Source organism: Leptopilina heterotoma, unplaced genomic scaffold, assembly GCF_015476425.1.
Source record: "Leptopilina heterotoma isolate Lh14 unplaced genomic scaffold, ASM1547642v1 Lhet_47, whole genome shotgun sequence".
In the NCBI taxonomy this organism is placed as follows: domain Eukaryota; kingdom Metazoa; phylum Arthropoda; class Insecta; order Hymenoptera; family Figitidae; genus Leptopilina; species Leptopilina heterotoma.
The window spans coordinates 3017334-3038016 of NW_025111098.1; the positions used below are offsets into that span (position 1 = coordinate 3017334).

Genomic DNA, 20683 nt, shown 5'->3' on the forward strand with positions numbered 1-20683 from the left:
GAGAGACAGAGATATATGTTTGCTCTATTTGCACTCATGGCCTAGTTACAAAACGCAACGCAAATAGCTACCATGGGACTCCAGCCTTATGTTTTTGGTACAGACGGTCGCACCCCGACAGTAAAGGTACTGTCTCACCTTGGCTGCCTGCCTGCCTGCAGGTTATCATGGTACACTGTAAAAAATTCTGGTGTATTAAAACATACTGAATGTAATTTTACACAGCAATATTATAGGCTGGACGTAGTAAATTTACTAAGTTTCAAAGTAGTTTTACTATTTTTAATAATTTTACTTTATATGACTATGTAATTTAATAGTTTTGTGTAAATTTACTACGTCCGACGTAGGAAAATTTGATCACTATGTCCAGCATGTTGTATTACACTCGTCTGTTTTTTTACTTTATTCTGTGAATTTACAATGGTCATGTAAAGTTACCACGGATACGTAAATTTACGTTGTATTGCATGTAAGATTACATGCCGCGTGTATTTTTCCTTTAGCGCGGAGTTAAATATATTATATGGATGCTTGCACATGCTCAAAATAAAGTGAACTGCCAACACCGACATTTTGCCTTTTTTGTGTTTTTATTATTAGTATATATATTTTAGTGTTTTCAATTAGTATTATTTAACAGATTACGCATTAGTTAAATTACATGCGGCATGTTTTTGAACAGAACGCTATTTGAAGCAACCCATTTTAACATTGAGCATGTAAAATAACATGCAGGTTATGTCAAATGATCAGCCATTTGTAAAATTACACGCTTGACGTAGTGATTTTCTTTTCCTACGTCGGACGTAGTAAATTTACATGAGAATTTTTTACAGTGTAACACATAAGAGTAGGAGAGTCAGACAATTCAAATTTTGTTTTCTCTCTCTTACTCCAATTGCGATTGGCAGCCGAGCTGTGACCGTACCATAACTTCTGAAAACACCCCTTGTGGACTCAACCTAAAAGCACTCATGTAAACGCAGCTTTAGCCGGTTTTTAACCTGGTCGAGTGAACCAGCTTTTACGTGTCAACATGTAAACTCGCCTTTAAGCCCACAGTATTTGCAGCTTGCAGCCATCTTTATAAATTCATTTCTTTTGGAGGAAACTCTAAGTTGTTTAAATTTTTGTTTCTCTTTAATTTCGTAAAATAAGTTAACTTTTAAAGTGTTCTATTTATTGTAGTAATTAAGAAGTTTGCATTTCGGAGTAGAATATATTTCGTGTACGAGTGACTGTCTTCATAACTCGACATTCATTTTGAATACAACACCTATCTTTTTAGCGGTTTATTAAGAATTATAATAACTATTGTGTGTAAGAACAGATTTATAATCCACCAAAACGGCGCCTCAAAGGAAGTCCAAGAAGATGCAAGAGACGGAGGAGTTGGAGGTGAGTTAAATTCAAAGCAATCTTATTTAATATTCAATTATTCACAAAAAATTAAATATCAAAATGTTTGAACATGTAAGTATATATTCCTAAAATCTTACTAATTTGCATATCACACAATGGGAATCATTTTTTAAGGTTAATTTAAATTTTAATTCTGTTTAGTATTATCTTGTGAAAAGTATTTATTTCAATATTTGCAATTGTTTTCTGTGGCTGTTCAATGATATTATTATACCTTGCTTGCCAAGTTTTAAAGAATTTATTTAGATTTAGTATTCGAACAAATTGTTTAATAATTAAATAGTCCTGTGACGGTTGTTTAAATTTGGAAATTTTCACTCGAATATCCTGGGTCTCTAAAGGTATAATAATAATAATAGGAGGGTTGGTTTCTGTAGAGAAGAAAAACAATGTTGGCTCACTACTGAAATACCGGTTCATTAGATGGACGATTTGAGATATCGAAAAAAGGGTAGTGGAATGAACGAAATAAAAGTCGTAATACTCTCTTTAGTGTAACTTTAACATGTCCAATTAATTACAACTCGTGGTTGTGCATATGTCCCGTTTTTATTGTTGCAGAAATCTCTTTATTTTCCAAATCACTGACTTAAATATTTTCCTCTTAAGACATTGAAAGTTTTTAAAACTGTATTACCTTTTATAAAAGATATAAAAAAAAATGTTAAATTTGTAATGTCTTTTTAAAAATAAAACTTACTTGTAAAGGGAGCGTTCACAAATGATGTCACGTTTTTGGGGGTAGGGGGGCGTCTCTACTAAACGTGACACAATGTATTTTTACATGGGAAATTGCATGAAATTGCGTGACAGGGAGGAGGGGGGGGGGTCTAAAATCCCGAAAAATTGCGTGACATCATTTGTGAACGCTCCCAAAGTAAGAATTTTTTTAAATTTATTTTAAATGTAGTGAAAATATTTAATAGCCATAAATGTGATAATTCTAACGCCGGTCAAAGTAATATTAAAAAATTTACAGAATATGTGACAAAATGTTCAGTAGCATTATTTGCCAGGTTTAAAATTTGTAGTGATAAAAAAGAGTGGGCAGAATATTCAGTAAAAATTGTTTCTGATTTTAGAAATAAAAATCGAACCTTTAATGAAGCAGAAACTAACATAAACATATTCTGAAATTGTTGATGATAAGGTACCTCTTGTCGCAATATTTTTCAAAAATAAACAAAAAATTTGTTTTTAATCGAAATGGTGTTGAAATATTATAAGATATTTAATTTTTTGTAATTATTTTTCTGCTATTGAAGACTCACATTTTTAAAACATTTATTGAATTAATTTACATAATTGTCAGTTTTTTGGAAAAAAAATTATTACAGTAGCGAAATCAATAACTATTTCTTGACTTTTTACATTCTCATCACATGAGAAGGTATTATTGATACTATTTTTCATGTCAAGAAAGCGGGGCGAAAGTAGAACTTTTCTCAGCTCCTCTGAAAAGAGTGTCGAAAGTGAATCACAAATTCACAAGATGTCACTCAACATCTTTGAAGACAAGTTCAAAGCATTAAATATATTACACATAATTACACATTAAATGACCCCTGAGTGCTATTATTTTCTATCAAAATTTTTTATTTTTTAAAATCTTATTGTAAATTTTGGATTTCCTTAAAATACAAGTTTTTAATGATAATAATTTCACGTAGAAACCTTTTCCTCGCAAGGCGTTGGAGAAATGCAGCAAATTTGCACTCGTCAAATCACTCATTTTCACCATCACGCATAGAAAGGGTTTGCTGTGGCAGTGAACATTTTGCTATAGGGACAGCGAAAAAGTTCGCTGTGAGATCAAACAAGTTCGCTATGACAGCAAACTCGCATAAATTTTTACTAATGTTTGCTGTCACAGCTAACATGTTCGCTGCCACTGCAAACTTCTTAGATGTGGTAGCTAATTTTCAGAGATTTTACAGCAAACATATGTTTACTGCTGCAGCTAATTTCTTTTTTTCCGTGTTCTTCAAATACTGTTTGCTTATAGATTTCTTTTAAATCATTACAGCCTCTACACGGAAAAACTTTGTTCAAGAAGAGTTATTCCGAAGCTGTTACAAAACCACCTGAGAAATTTTTCAGTGTTTATTGGATATTTTGGAAAATATTCGTTATATTTTAGAACAAAGTTTTTCTGTGTTCAGATCGCACATTCCACACTTTTGTCACACGAGTTCCTAACTGAAATATTGCTAACTAAATGGCAAAGTTATCCAAGATTGCTGAACAAGTTATCAATATTTCCCTAAACATTTTCTTTCTCTGTGGAAAGAAGATAAGTTAATGTTATGTAAGGAGTCAGGAACAGTTGTAAAATCCCATTGAAATATGCCTATATTTAGGTACCATTTTCTCAGCTCCAAATGATTATTTTTCATCAAACTTTTTTTCTGATGATTTTATATATACAAAGGACTAAAATCTGATTGTTCGATAAAGCAAAATTTTTATTTTTGAATTTTCTGTGGCATTTTGAAAAAATAATAACCGCTCGAAAACAACTTAACGGATATGGTTCTTTGTTTAAATAATTGTACATTAATGGACTGTAATCTGATCGTTCAGTTTCACAAATAAATTAGTTTATTTAAAGTTATTTGATTATTTAACTAAAAGAACCAAGAAAACGAGTAATTATTTTTTCAAAATGGCACAGAAAATTTAAAAATAAAAATGTGGCCTTATCGAACGATCAGATTTTAGACCGTTGTATGTGAAATCAGCAGAAAAAAGTTTGATGAAAAACAATCATTTGGAGCTGAGAAAATGGCACCTAAAAATAGGCATATTTCAATAGGATTTTACAACTGCTCCTGCACCCTTAAAGAACCAGTGGCCAAATTTGGAGATTGCTTCAAAATTTCAATTAATTCCTAAACATTGGAATGTTCACAAATGATGTCGCATGTCAGACATGAGAAAAAGGATTGGGTAATCAATTCAATTCAATAGGGTCGGATTTATGACCGGTAATTCGTTAAAATCTGCAGAAAATTTCAATTTCAGTCATATTCTTTAACAGATTTTAAAAAAACTATTATACATCTGCGATTCCACGTTAAATTTCAGTCCACATTTGAAGTTATACCTGTTAGTGTTTTCAATTATCTAGAACTAAAACTATGAAATTTAGAAAAATGTTGTCAAGAGAAGAAAAGTAAACTGTTTTTAAATCATCAGCAATTTAAAAAAGGCTGTTTTTTAAACAAATGATAACTTTTTTAAAAATTATGTGTAAGAAGTCCCGAGGTGGGCCGATTGAGTTTAAGGTGTTTAATGCTTAAAAAAATGCACTGTACATATTTTTAATTTGCGAGGTGAATAAAAGAATTGAAATTAGTGACATATTCATCTCTAAAAACCCTAAAACATAGTTTTTGATGCTGAGCGTCGTCGCTTACTTCAGGGACGTTTAAGTTTCCTTTTAAGAAATTTTTCAAACTATTGTATCTTTTTCTGGAAGTTCCAATGCAATAATGTAAACATCAGATAAACCCTGAGTTGTCCTCGTTGTTAAAACAGAATTTGTACTGGCTCTCAAAATTTTGTGGCCCAACGAGTGTCAACATTATTGATCGGTAGATTTAGATTTAAGAATTTAAGTATTTCAGTTCTTAAAAATTCTTCTTATAAGGTATATTAATTAAATAACGGCATAAAAGTTTTTTGACACACTGAGAACAATTTATGCTTAATTGAAGTAGGTTAAGTTTGGATAACTTTGTTTATTGTAATATAATTTATAAGTTTAATTTAGTATAACTGTGCAGAAAATGCACACTACTTTAAAAATATTATTTATTTAAATACTATATTTAATTTAAAAGAATATTAAAAACCGCTGCCAAGTTGTATATTTTTGTAATTCTCTTTGTGGTCATTTCATGAACACTTTGCTTCCTTATGAAGATAATAATAATAATTAAAATATATGAATAACTTTTCATAAATAGGGTAAATAATTATTAAACCTTGGGCCAATCAATGTCCTGACATTTTTTTAAAGTTATGGTCAAAAAACGTTTTTTTACAAAATTAAAGCTTCGAAAAAAATATAGTTTAACTTTATGAAATGGGCTGAAAATACTCTCATTTCATGTCCCTAAAATTTAAAAAAATTGAACTTGAAAATTGAAATTCTGATTCTGAGATATTAAGACTAATGAAATGTTAATACATACACACGGACTGTATTTGGAATCCTGAGGTGAACTTACTTCGAATTATGTTTATGTCAAAGAATCACAATCGAAAATGTTCGCCAATACAATCCTTCCTCTATGAGAAAGCAAAATATAAATATATCAGCACCCACTGAATTTAGGAAATTAAATTTTGAATTTAAATTTTTTATGAAATTGAAACATTGCTTCTTCCCATTTGTGATTGTCCAATCTCTTACTGGGATTACCTCGCGATTCGTGCGTTTCATATAATAGCCAAGCAGTTAAACTTTTCGAGACGCTAGGAGAATGCTCTTTTAGTTTTATTCCAAAACATTTATGAATTTTTAGTTGCAATGAAATAAGTTATGTTTAGTATTATTATTTACCTGTTTTTACTTTTAAATCATATTTCTAAACAGTCATATTTTTTGACTTGGGAAATTTGTCGAATGTCAATTTATTCTCATACATATAGGTCGCAGAAGACCACAAAATTGTCAACATTCTTGAAAAAGCCATCTTCAAAAATAAAATTATAATTTAGAAGCACAGTGTCGATTATTTATTTTTATTAGGAATTTATTATACTTTATTTTTATTCTTTTTAATATAAATGTCAGTCCACGTTGACTATACATATCATTAAAGTTGACATTTTTCATATGGCCTAATTTTCTTTCAATTTTTTGTATCCTAAAAAACAGAACTCCATGATATTTTTAGAATTATTTTGAGAAAATAGTTACATTAACATTATTTCTAAATAAAAAATAGATAAATAGAAATTTATTGCTACAATATTTTTATACAACTTGAAACAATTAAAAAAATGTTTAAACTAAAATTAGATGTGATAATTTAAAAACTTTCTGATAAAGCGTGTATTTTTGGTTTGAGAAGACTCTGCTAAAAAAAGGTTGTAAAAGTACAGTTGCTAGCACAATCACTAGATTCTTGATGGTATAGTCTGATCCTATAATAATACGATTATTATATTTGGACCCATAGATGGAGCAAGTTTTACTTTGAGATTTATACTAATTTAAGTGCATGCAGTTACAGTTTACTATTCATTAAGTAAATTTTGTTACATATTAACTATTAGTTGGAATAAATTTCAAAAGACGAAGAAATGTACGAATGTATTTTTCAAGTATTGAACAAGTTTTTCTTGAAAACAATACTAACAGATTGTAAGTAATTATCTTTCTATTTATATTTTTCTTGGTTATTTGTTTGTTTATACGTATTTTGAATATTTGTGCCAATATATCACCTAATCTCTAAAGCAGATTGCACGCTTATGTTTATCACGAAATAGTGATGTTTTTTTAATAAGTAATCAAACTATTTATAACCACAAGTAATAATCAACATCTTTTTATAATTAGAGTATACTTTTAGTGATTCTTATTAACCATTACCTGACACATTAGGGTTAATCTGACAAAAACGGTTTTATTCTTAATTTGTTCATCTATCGACAGTCAAGGATTCTTCAGTGGTAACACAGGTCAACAAAAAAAGACTTACTTTTTTTTATGAGATATAAATAATATATCCGAATGGTTTCCGATGTATTTTTGGACGCTGAACACGATACCGACTTCCAAAATTGCCCATCACGTCAGGATTTTGAGAAAAGTGGGGGTAAAGACCCCAAAAACGTGCGTTTTTGAGGGTTTTCAACATTTTTTTTCTCTTTAACCTGACGTGTTGGAGACTTCCATAAGGTCTTAAATTAAAGCTTATAATGTGCACTACAAGACCCATACCCATAAAATAAAAAAAAATAAAAGTTTTTTTCAAAAAATGGGGTTGAAGACACAAAAAATGTGTGTCTTTGGATTGCTTTAATAGACTTCTTGCAATTGCTTGGATTCGCTTGAAAATGGTTACTCGGGCATTTTTGGGGTCGCTGATTACGAATCCGATATTAGTTTTCAAAAATTCAAATAGGGGAGAGTGGGGCAAGACGGGGTACCGGCCTTATTTAACAAACGAATTAACCAATCGCGATTATATTTTACATAATACTGCACCGAGACGATAGTTTCTTGTTTACAAAACCTAAAAGCCATGAGAACAAATCTTTTATCTGTTTTACTAAAAAAACTGTTTTTGACGATTTTCTTGTCATTTTTTCACTTTTTTTAGGAGGTGCTTATTACTTAATAATAACAGTTAATGAACTGTACAAATTTTTTTCTAACTGTCAAGGGTTACAGAAGAAGGGAAGCATATATTTTTTTTTTTTGTTGAATCGTAAATTGTAGTAATTAATCGTTTTATTCAATTTCGTAGGTGCGGGCAAGATGGGGTTGGGGAGAGTGGGACAGGACGGGATACACAAATTAAGCAAAAAAAAAAGAGAAATAAGAGAAGTTAAGAAAACTACTAAAATCAAGACTGAATAAAATAAGAGTGACCAAAAAGAAAAAGCTTGTATGGTTAAATCATCAATTAGCGATGGTAAAGTGGAAAATACACCTAGTCTCTATTGTAATGATTATTATTTAGACTCAAATGAAGGCTGGGCTGCTTTTTTTGTCTGCGGCCAATGGGCTCACTGCAGTTATGCATGAAGATGAAGATGCAACCTTTACTTGTGAAATTTGTCGACAGAAATAGGTTGCTTTCTTGAGTACCCCATCTTACCCGCCGGTGGGGCAAGATGGGGAGATTTGCAATTTTTTCAATATTATTAATTATAAGCTTTTTTAAGAAACATATGGCCTTTGTACGCCTTTTTTACGAAAGACTGATTCCCAAAGATGACAATTAAAAATAATAATAAAGTATATATTCGATAATTTTCGTTTTTTTGCGCTTTAAACCTTAAGTACCCCGTCTTGCCCCACTCTCCCCTACCGGATTCGTAATCAGCGACCCCAAAAACCCCGGAGTAACCATTTTCAAGCGAATGCAAGCAATATTAATTTTTACATCTGCCATCTTGGTTCCGCCATTTTGAAAACTAATATCGGATTCGTAATAAGCGACCCCAAAAACCCCGAGTAACCTTTTTTAAGCGAATCTAAGCAATTGCAAGAAGTCTATTAAAGCAATCCAAAGACACACATTTTTTGTGTCTTCAACCCCATTTTTTGAAAAAAAAATTTATTTTTTTTTATTTTATGGATATGGGTCTTGTAGTGCACATCATGAGCTTTAATTTAAGACCTTATGGAAGTCTCCAACACGTCAGGTTAAAGAGAAAAAAAAATGTTGAAAACCCTCAAAAACGCACGTTTTTGGGGTCTTTACCCCCACTTTTCTCAAAATCCTGATGTGATGGGCAATTTTGGAAGTCGGTATCGTGTTCAGCGTCCAAAAATACATCGGAAACCATTCGGATATATTATTTATATCTCATAAAAAAAAGTAAGTCTTTTTTTGTTGACCTGTGTAATCATACACCAACCGTGTTTGTTGAAGCACGGTTGAACTGAAGAAGCATTAGACTAGCTGCTGTGACTGCAACTTGAAAATTTTTAAAATTTATTTTCATACAAATCCTTCTATCTATTTTTCAATAAGAGAAACCATTTTTGAAAGAACCATAAACTATAATCCTGATATATGTACACTGAGAAAACGATTTATTTGATTGAAGCATATTTTGTTGAAATCAAACATAAAATATCTTTGCTATACAGTCAAACATATTCAAGTTTAATTTAAACTAAAACTTAAATTGGTTCATTTAAAGAAATAATATATTTAATTCAAACATAAGTTATGGTTGATTTTAAATTATTTATAATCAACTTTTAAGTTTGATTCAAACATAACTTTTGTGGAAATCAAAACAGAAAATATGTTTGAATTAAACATAATTATTGAAACAAATAATATTTTTGAATCAAAGCAGCAGAAATTTTCTTTATATTGGGATTAAGCTTGTAAACTAATTTCAATTAAACAAAATCACTTAAAATTATTTTTCTATTTGAATAAAGTATAATGTTTTCTCAGTGTACACTGGGGTCACAAAGTTTCAGTACATTTAGACTGATTACATTCGAATGCTTGCTTTACTTTAAATTCAAATGTTTCAGTAAAAATAGGTGTAAAAACTATGAAACAGGGATCACTTTAAAGTTCAATAAATTTGGAGTCAAATGAGCTAAGATATAACCAATTTAATCATGTAAATATAAAAATATAATTCTTTAAAGTTCAAGTTTTTTTGTGAAAAAAGCGATTTTGAAATCTTGAGTTTAAGCGAACGCCAATTATAGAAAAAATATTTGTGAGCTTTGACAGTTGTACAATATGAAGTACAAATTTCATTCTTTAATTCTAGACCAAAATCATTCACAAATATTTAGTATTTTCCTCAAATTCTATAAAAAATACATAAGTACTTCTCTTGCTCTAAATTTTTAAAAGTATATAAATTAAAATTACAGATTCGTCGTTTCCGTTCACTTGTTTTATCCATTAACCACATTTTTTAAAAATATTTATCTCTTAGTTATTGTAAAATAAGAATATGGTACATAGAAATGAAATAAGTAATAATGACAGAGTTAAAATTTGTAAGATAATAAGAAAAGAGATGTAAATATCTTAAATTTCCTACAATCAAGAGGTTCTTAAATTTTACAAAAGTGTAGTTAATTAATAAAACAAATGAAAAGAAACGACGAATTTGCAATTTATATTCTTCGAAAAATTTAGAGCAAAAGAATTTATTTTTATAGAATTTGAAGAAAATACTTAATATTTGTTAATGATTTTGGTCTAGAATTAAAGAATGGAATTTATACTTTATATTGTACAACTGTCAAAGTTAAAAAAGAATTTTCTTTCGCTTGAAGTCAAAATTTCAAAATCGCTATTCTCACAAAAGAATCTCTAACTTTAAAGAATTATATTTTCATATTTACACGATTAAATGTGTTATATCTTAGCCCATTTGACTCCAATTTTATTGAACTTTAAAATAATCCTAGTTTGATAGCTTTTACACCCATTTTTACAAAAATATTTGAATTTGAAGTAAAGCGAGCATTCAAATGTAAGCAGTCTAAATGTACTGAAACTTTTTGACCCTAGTGTAATAATCTTTAAAGTATAGGAAAATTAAGAAGCATTGTTTTCAATTTTTACATTATTTCATTGTAATACATATCACATCAAATTACTCCATTTTCAACTTGACTTCAGTGTGACAGGTATTTAATTCCACAAAGTTGTAACAGTTTAAATATGAGAAAAATTCTTCAAAATTGATATCATCCTTGCGGCTTATTAAGAAAATTGGAAAAATCATGGAGTTCTTTTTTGCTTAATCTTAATAAGAAGATTAAAACAAGCCAAATTAAGAGTGTCAATTTCGATGACGTGTCGATTTGGCATTGAAAGCCCTTCTTATATCTATCTTTTTTTTATTTACATAATAAATTACTGTCTGAATTGTTACGAGTTAGAAGTTACTTACTTTAAGTAAGTAATACGTTTTTGACAACTTATTGAGACTTTAGTTGACAGATTATTATATCACGAAATGGTTAAAATTTGAATTTTTTAAATTTTTTATTAGTAAGATAGTATAAGTAAATGAATGTTTTCTCTATTTAAGATCTAAAAGTTTAAAGAACTTGTTTTCTCTCTTTTTGAAAATCTTGTTTTTATTTCTATACTTATGGTTTCTGTTAATAATAATAATAATAATAATAATAATAAGTTTTATTTGTTTATAATTTGCTAGTTCTGACAATGTAATCCTTAAGAGATTAACGGAGATTGTTCTTTGGATAATTTTGTTGTAGAATATGGTGTTAAGTTTTCGAGTATCTGAACTGCAGATGCTATTGGGATTCGCCGGGCGAAACAAATCAGGCCGCAAAAATGAATTACAAACACGTGCCTTGGAACTTTTGAGACTAAGATCACATCCAGTTCAACTAAAAATACGAGAACTTTATAAAACCATACAGTAAGAGTAAAACTTATTTGACTTTCTTATTACTGGGTGGCTAATAATTCAGAAGCGCAATATTGCAATGTCGATTCGATGTGTTAGTCTTTCAAATTGAGAGTCCATACAGAGTCGCATTCAGTGTTCTGAGTCAGGGATGTAAACTTAATGCACTACACTTATTTAGTGTCAGGCCTGCTTATAGTTTGGTAGTACTTTATAGTACTTTTCACAGTTCCAATTCGATTGGCTAGGTTGGAATGGTTTTAATGAACGTCCTAAATTTGCAATTTGTTTCTGTTTTCATCATATTTTTTAAAACGCCCTTCATTCAGCTTCAAAGCAAAAAATTCAGTGAGACCAGAAGGAAAAGAGTAATTAAAGAACATGGCCAGAGAATTATGTTTATTTAATACCTAAATATGCTTTATCTACTAAATTATACTTTATCTACTAAGTCTCATTGAAATTCATATTTTAGGTTGTATACATTTTTCTACTAAACTGATAAAACATTCTGAAAACGAACAGGACGCATGATTATTTCCCAACTGACATTTAACCAAATTGTTATTCAACTGCCATTTCATACTAGTGAAACTTAATCAGAGGAAATTTCTCTTGATTGACAATTATTTGGTTAAATGTTAATTGGTGAAAACTCACATTTTTGTTAAAAATTTTAAATACGTACTTTTAAAGATCAGTAACTCTTTTTGACATCTTTTCGACATCTTTTTTAAGATTACTTGTTTAATAAGGTAAACATTAAACATCATTAGTTGGACATTATTTCCCAGCCCTCTGTTTGTCTCATTGCCTTTCTTCTTATTTTTCTCCTACTGCATTTTTCATTTTAAAGCACAAACAAATTACCTATCTAAAAACTGTAAAATCTCTCATTTTTACTTTTGACTTTCTTCGTACGTCGTAAACTTTAACATGATCTTTCTTTTGGTTTCATCGAAACTCCAGAATGCTACTTTCTGAACGTTGACGTTGATTGGTTTCAACGCGTCGTTCAGAAATCCGCAATCTGAAGTCACCTTGAGATGTTTGGGATATTTCACTCACAATGAGGGTTTGCATGAGATTTGCATGCGAGCAGAAAGTGTAAAACCGAATGCGGAAAATCATGGGAGCGAGAGAGATGGATCTATTAATCCATCCTATTCTTGCACTCATGGTTTTCTGCTTTCAGTTTTTCGCTTTCGGTTCATATGGGATCGTACCATCAGAGTATCACCAAAGGCCAAAAGGGTGCCAGTTCAGAAACCTTATTAATATTTTGTCAAATCACTCAAAATGTAAATAACATAATTTAATTACTTACAAATCTCCACGTAAATTATATTTATTATATTTACATCCCTGATTCTGAGCGTTTAAAAAGTTGTTCGTACACTAAAAAGAAAATGAAAAGAAAAAGTCTAAAGAAAGTTCTATTACCCTTATTGACATTTGGATGAAATGGTCTTTTTCTAGTACTTAATTAATTTCCCGAAATTTATTTCAAAAACTTATTATATAGTAAATGTGAAAATTTGAAATTTTTAAAAAAGGACCCGTAGTCACATCAGGCGTGCGTCAACTACTGCAAACCGAATAGTTTTAGTCTTGCTTGTTTGACTACTGCTTCACTAGGACCAACAGGCTAAAACCAAATCTAGAGTTTGAGTATAAAGTCTTACAACATAAGTGTGTCACGCCTTTTAAGCAAGACCGCCTTCCAGATTAGCATGGAACGCTTGCAATCCATATGTGCGTGAAATTTATCAGTATAGATAAATTGAATAAATATTTCGTCGATTGATGGCACAAAGTTTCCATTCGAATTAAGATTTGCCATCTCAAATGTCAACGTTTTTTCTTTATTTTAGGTTGACAAAAGTATAACAAAAAAGCAAAAATCATAAAAACTTACAATCTAAAATTTAAAATTGAATTCAGATATAAAAATTTTAATCAACCTAAAATAAACAAGAATTTCACATCTGAGATGGCATTTTTTTCAATTTTCAATTTTCAATTTTCAATTCGGATGATGTATTTCTGCTCCCAATCTGTAACATGAAATTTATGGGTCTTAAATAAAATTAAAATTAAAATGAAATTTTCAAATGCAATTATTATTTAAAGATCTATACTTAATTATATATGATAATCGAAAACTTAATTTCAATAGCACTAACACAGGATATTAAAGGTTCATATCCTGCAATTAGGTTTTCAACGCCTAAGGAAGTGCGTACAATTCCCAGTGGTTAAAAATTTTGCTTTATTGGAGATATGTTTCTTGGGCCTAACTAGAATTGCACAATCTTTTGTGTATGAGCGTGCACTTCAATCACTAAGCATTGTTAAGTTTCATCAAAATTTTGAGGAAGATGGTACATAATATTTACTCTGTTCATAATTTTAAAGAAAATATTTTTAATAATATAAAAGATTGGATAAAATATTTTAACTTAACATATTTTTTTATGAATTGTTTATATCCAGATCTTCCAAAACTGTTCGAAATGAATTTTCATGATATTTTAGTTTACATTAAAAATCATGTTTTAGTTTTAAAGTTATGTTTTCTTAATAAACGCAGAAGAGGGTAAAAGTTTTTGATAAAGCGTCAACAGAGTATCTTACTTACTGAAAAATCTTCATTTCTATTTGATCATCCAAATGGTCTAATCACATTTTAACATAAAATTGAATTTAACTTATTAACAATACTTACAATTGAAATAATTATCCATAGTCAGTGACGTACAGATAATTTTACCTTATATATTACATGTATTTTTTTATGTCAATTAATTACGTTATGTACATTTTGAGTTTTTTAAAAAATGTTAGTGATATTTTTAAGACAGCGTCAACTCTTTTCATTTAAAAACAACTAATGAAGGTGCCGTGAGGTGCCGCTTCATAAAAGACTTTGCTTTCTATCAACGCTTTTATAAGCTTAAATGAAACGGCGCCTTGACTTTGCACATATTGATATTCCATTCTTTTCATCTCATTAAAGTTTACGATTTAAATTTGAGGGTGAACTCACATAGATCCGAAAACGACGCATTTTTAAATTGAAAAATCAAGTTATACATATTATCACTATCCTAGTGATTTCACCCTTACATTTTCAATGCGCGTTTGCCTCGGTTTGCCTGGATTGAATATACAGTAGAACCTCGATTATTATCCGAGGTAATGTGGGGAAGAGGTGGCTCGGATAATCAAAAACTCGGATAACACGGAACAAATGAAAATTTCAAAATTTTAAATTATTTTTTATGTGTTTAAAGTGGTAGAATAATATTAAACGACAAAAATGGACGAAATTTGAAATGCAATGATCGCAAATAGTGGTTTTGTAAACATTTTTTTTCCAAATTTAGTCGCTCGATCCGTTTTATCCGAGTTATTCTGGATTATCCGAGCATGTTTAGTGCCTCGGATAATCCGGAATCTCGGATAATCGAGGTTCTACTGTATCTTTAAACGTAATCGGAGGGACATTATGAATTAGTTTCTAGTTTATCATGCTAAATATTATTCTATACATATTGAATACATTAAATATTGAGTGTCAGTAGTTTGAGACAATTCTTAAACTTGGTTCTAACTAATAATTCTTTTCAATTTCTATTTTTTAAAATTTTACAATATAAACTATTAATACTATATTTTTCGACAGTATTCACATTTTTTAATAGGTCATTTCATTCAAATTCTTAAAAATAAGTACTCAAATTTTATTCAGACTTTTTCTTTTCATTTACACCTATCAACCATGTCTTTAAATTCTTTAATATAGATTTTTAAGTCTTTCTTTTTCTTAGACTTAAGTATATTGCAAATTTCTACCAATATTGAACGTTGATAATATTTCTTTGTAGAGCTGATCAATTGACTACTCATCAACCATATATTCCAAGTGGTGGTTCAACTGAAAATTCAATCGATCAAAACATGCATTCCCGTAATTATTATACTAGGTAAGTAAAATTGATAAATAATGAGTTCACTATTAAATTTCATTCTGTAATTGTATATTACATGATTTTTAGTTTAAATATATATTCCATTATATAACTACATTGTAGCAATTATTTAGAAGCACGTCGAGAAATGTAAACGTTGATATTTACTGAGTGTCCACCGATCAGGGAAGTCAAGGAATAGGCCTCAAATTCTATCCGAATCGGCAAAAAAGTGAAAAATGATTTTTTGACACCTAAGCCCCGTTTTCCTAGACCAGATCATAGTGAAGAGTGCGCTGTAACAAAATTTGTTGGGTTACTTTTGTATAGCACTTAACATTATAAATGCTTTTTTGTACATTATACGGTTGAATAAGGAAGAAAATCTTGCTTTGATAAATTTTATGATAATTATAAACTACATATCTTTGATTATTATAATACATTAATTTCAATTAATGATATTTTGCTCCAAAAGCTAAAGAGTCGTTTTCGCGTATACAACTGTGTTACAGCGCACCCTTAATATGTAAGAATAGTAAATAAAATCAATGAATAGAAACAAAAAATGTTAACAGTCGAACTGTAAAAGGAAAAATAAATAACAAATAATAATAAGTAAGTAGCAAAGTCTGTATATAGGGAACGGCTAAACTGCAATACGCCATCTGGTGGCGACCTATTCTTTGTGATTCTCCCCTCCAATTTTCTTTCTTTCTCTCTCTTCAATTAACAGGTTAGAAAGAGTGGAAAAAACAAAATGGAGGGAGAGAATAGGTCAAAGTCACTAGATTGTCTATGGCCATATTAGGGAATGAAACACACGGCCCGACCTGGGCCAGATCGGGCGACAATCGGCCGTGTGTTTCATTCCCTAATAGGGAAGGCCCGATCTGTCCCTGATCTGGGCCATAGCGAAATTTCTACACGGGTACTAGACCACCGTTCCCTATACAATCATTCCTGCCTTTTCCTATCTTATTTACTTTTAGTTTTTTTCGGACTTTTTCGAGCAATTTCTCGCTCGAATGCAACACTAAGCAGACGACCTAAAGGTTTCTTCGTGTGCATATTACATTTTTAAGTTTAAACATAAAAAATTTAATATTTTACTTAACCGATCAGTTATTAAAGAAATTTTTTTTATAAACAACCTGATTTTTGTAATAAAACAAATTTTTTTGAATCAGTTTTTTTTTTTTTTTTTAATAAAATGGTATTTAAAAATACCGATTTTGGTTTTAAAAGAGAAAACCGGTTATGGATTTTCAATACCCCACAGGCCTACCCATAACATTAATGTTATTTGGTAGTAAACAACCATCGGCGGGGTAACAATATGGTTGGATAAGTAATTAAGCAAGCTTTTCAGCGCACTAAATATCACGGCTTTAAATGAGAGCAAATGAGAGGATGGGAAAAATAACTCGCCCAGCGCACGGTTGCAAAAGATAATATCAGTCATGTTGCAGTAAGAGCCTCTGGACCACATACTGCTACCTGACTGGCATTATCCCTTGTGATCGCGAGTTCTTCTTCCCATCCGCTCAAATTTAAAAGCCAGTGCAAGACAGAGAAATGTGCGAACCTTTGGTCTTCCAGAAGGCAGCCAGCTTGGAAATTCTATCATCTCTTCGCGATGAATTACTAGAATTACTTCCTTGCTCAAGAAATACAAAATTAAATCCGTTATTCAACTCCCACAATGTCTGCTTTGATTTGCAGTCTATTTGCAGTCCAGTTTAAATTGACCCAAGCCGCATCCTTGAAATCCGATGTGAAATGATAGTTGATTCAAATTAGCTACTCATATAAAAAGAACAATCATTGTGATACTGATAAATGGTGGTTACTACTGAGTCCTCATCAACCGTCATAAACAAGAATTCAAAGTTTTTAAGTTTCTATTTGTAATTCAATGTTTAGTTTACATTTATTTGTTGTAGACAAGGCCATGCCCAGGCAATGGGCCAACAACAGGCCTCAGTGAATTCCGGAAAAGACTTGCCTCCTGCTCACCAGGCGTCTTTGCCACAGTCTCAAGTTGTATCAAGATCTAATCCTGTATATCAACCTACTGGTTACACGAGTGTAACGCCTCAGGTAAAATTAAATAACATTTACTTTCTATAATTCAAGAGTTATTTCAATGTTTTTCTTAAATCAAATTTTAACAATATCAAATATTTTTAGTAAGCTTTTAAATTGTAATGGCCACTACTAAAGTTACTCGATTATTCATGTTGGTGAAGAACATTTCGCAAAAATTTAGCATTTTCCGTTTCCCCACAGCAACGGACAGCAGGAGCTGTTTACCCATATCCTTATCCTCAAAAAGTGTTGCCCATGCAATCATCTTTACAACTGCAGCAACCTAATCAGTATCCAGTACATCCAGATGTAAAGTTTAGAAAGTTGCCGTTTTTTGACCTTCTTGGCGAATTGCTGAAGCCTTCTAGTCTCACACCTCAAGGAACAAGCAGGTTGCAAGAAAGTACGTTTATATTCCATTTGACTCCACAACAGTCGACTGACATAGCCAGTTCACGTGATTGTCGCCAAGGGAGTAAAATGGATTACACAGTACAAGTAAGTTTCATATTTTTTAAGTAACTTGAAACTCTGAGCACTATCTTAATTTTTAATGAGTTAACCTCTTTATACTTGGATGAATTTTCTTTGTAGGTACAGATGCGGTTTTGTTTGCAAGAAACATCATGTGAACAAGAGGATAATTTTCCTCCTAACATAGCCGTGAAAGTGAATGGAAAAATATGCCCTTTACCGGTAAGTTTCTTCTCATTTACTGTTTTATATTGCAGTCTAAGAATATTTAAACCAACTGCCGTATCCATCTGTAGGTCGGTTTATAAAATTTTATAGAAAAATTACATCTCAAATAACTTGGCGTGAAATGAAATGTGGCGACAGTCAGAGTAGGAAGTTGATTGCAGATTTCTTTTTCAGAATCCAATACCAACCAACAAACCAGGAGTGGAACCGAAACGACCTCCACGACCTGTCAATATTAGTCCTTTAGTAAAATTATCTCCCACTGTAGGCAATCAAATTTGCGTCACATGGTCGGCAGACTATAGCAGAAGATATGCAATAGCCATCTACTTGGTAAAGAAATTGTCAAGTTCGGAGTTGTTGACGAGGCTCAAGAGTCGCGGCGTTAGGCACTCTGATTACACGAGAGGACTAAGTAAGTAATGCGCAATGAGTTGTTCGGCATTTTGACATTAAATTAAATTAAACAAAATCTTCCTTTACTTTCAGTCAAAGAAAAATTGAATGAAGATGCAGACAGTGAAATAGCAACTACTTCGCTCAGAGTATCTTTAGCGTGTCCCTTGGGCAAAATGCGAATGAGTACGCCTTGTCGAGCTTCAACGTGTTCACATCTACAATGCTTCGACGCATCGCTCTTTCTACTAATGAATGAGCGCAAGCCAACATGGAATTGTCCAGTTTGTGATAAAGCTGCATTATATGATAACCTTGTAATCGATGGCTACTTTCAGGAAGTCCTCAGTTCCAGTAAACTTTTGTCAGAAGTTAATGAAATTCAATTATTGCAAGATGGTTCCTGGGAGAATTTGGTTCCGAAGAAGGAGAAAGAGAAGGACAAAACTGATAAAATAGAGATGAGTGTAAAACATCAAAAAGTCAATGTGGATACTGTTGATTTAGGTAAGCTTGACTCTCTCTCTCTCTCTCTCTCTCTTTATTCATCGTGATACAAATTCATTGTCGATATTATTAATATACTATTTATAAACTGTATACATACTCGATTATAACTTATGTTTTGCGATATTTTTGCAGACGAAACAAATCCTTCAACACCAACACCGAAGGAAAAGAAGCGAGCAGTTGTGATAGACTTAATCTCAGACAGTGAAGACGATGAAAGTGATTCTCATTCTTCAGTGTCACATAAGAAAGTTGCTCTCTCGTCGTCGCCACAAAAGGTTCAATCCTCTACTCACAATGCAATCAGCAGCACTAGTGATTCTCCGGAACTTATGATTATAGATTTAGAGTAAAGACTCAGTGAATTAAAAGAATTCAAGGAAACCAAAATATAAATATACTTTTTCAAATGTATTTTAAGCTATATGTAAAACGACATTCTCGCAACTTGATTTGTATTAATAACAATTAAACGTTCAAGTTATTTTCTTTAAATTTCGTACTAAATTTTTGTTATTAACTGTATGGAAAAAATAAATTGTACATTTAATAAAGTTTATTTTTTCATATCGCACAGGATTAGTACATTGTGCACCAAGTAAAGTAGTACCTAAACTGTTTTCAATGTTTTCATAGTCAGATAACACTGTCCTTTTCACTGCTCACTGTGAAATTCTGTTTTCGGAGGGGAGACCGGGGTAAAGTCGTACGCTATGAACTCAACTTAAGATGGAGATATCGGTACTGTGAATAGTACTTAACATTCAACTTATGTTGTTAACATACAGTCAGAGGTACTCAGAGGCGGTCAAGTGTTTTTAAAGATGTCAGAAAAAAACATTCTTTGGATTTTTAAGTTTTTCAATCATTACTTTCAGTCTTAATTTATTTAGGTAAGTTTTTTTGATGCAATTGAAGTACATTTTTTTTCGAAGTACATCTAAAAGATTTACCTGAAGTCGGAGTAAAGCCGGTCACTTAGTTTTAAATTCAAAAACTTGGAATGAAATAATTTCATATTATATTTTAACAATAATAAAATTTAAAACTTGATAAATCCACAATTGTGACCACATTTCGATGGCTCCTAAATGAAAACACATTATTCGCGAGAGCATTTATAAAACATGTAACTCACGAAAACAAATAGAAAATATGCTTATTTAAAATGACAGTTTTTTGAAGGCTATGTGTGACAATTTTTAATATTTATTATTTTTCAAGTGTAAACTAATTGCAAAAATACAAGTAGATAAATAAAATTGTTTTATTAAAGCTAAATTAACTTTAAATAATAAAAGTTCTTTATTTGGCATTTTATATTCGCTTAAAATAAATAACAAAATTTTTAAAAAATAGCCTTAAAAACGATTTCAGATGAATAACGCTTTTTCTATTTGTTTTCGTGAGTTACGTGTTTTTATAATTTCTGTCGCGAATAATGTGTTTTCATTTAGGAGCCATCG

The 20683-nt window shown here is 30.8% G+C and overlaps 1 protein-coding gene across 2 annotated transcripts; it reads left to right on the forward strand.

Moving 5' to 3' along the window:
- Nucleotides 1-1056: 1056 nt before the first annotated feature.
- Nucleotides 1057-19791, forward strand: LOC122507379 (E3 SUMO-protein ligase PIAS3). Of its 2 annotated transcripts, XM_043620049.1 has the most exons (9): nucleotides 1057-1401; nucleotides 11390-11556; nucleotides 15435-15533; nucleotides 17465-17621; nucleotides 17811-18107; nucleotides 18204-18305; nucleotides 18486-18726; nucleotides 18801-19214; nucleotides 19350-19791. In XM_043620049.1, exons 1-9 carry the CDS (start codon nucleotides 1378-1380, stop codon nucleotides 19568-19570), a joined length of 1722 nt encoding a protein of 573 aa, XP_043475984.1. In that variant the 5' UTR covers nucleotides 1057-1377; the 3' UTR covers nucleotides 19571-19791. The 2 variants fall into 2 exon arrangements, with proteins under 2 accessions (XP_043475984.1, XP_043475985.1); XM_043620050.1 differs by lacking the exon at nucleotides 11390-11556 and having other exon boundaries at nucleotides 1059-1401.
- Nucleotides 19792-20683: the final 892 nt, after the last annotated feature.

Excerpts from the sequence above, each read along its gene's own strand:
- LOC122507379 (XM_043620049.1), top strand. The coding sequence starts at position 1,378 with ATGCAAGAGACGGAGGAGTTGGAG. Across the intron at positions 11,557-15,434 it reads GAACTTTATAAAACCATACA|AGCTGATCAATTGACTACTC; the intron begins GTAAGAGTAAAA and ends ATTTCTTTGTAG. Across the intron at positions 19,215-19,349 it reads TGTGGATACTGTTGATTTAG|ACGAAACAAATCCTTCAACA; the intron begins GTAAGCTTGACT and ends ATATTTTTGCAG.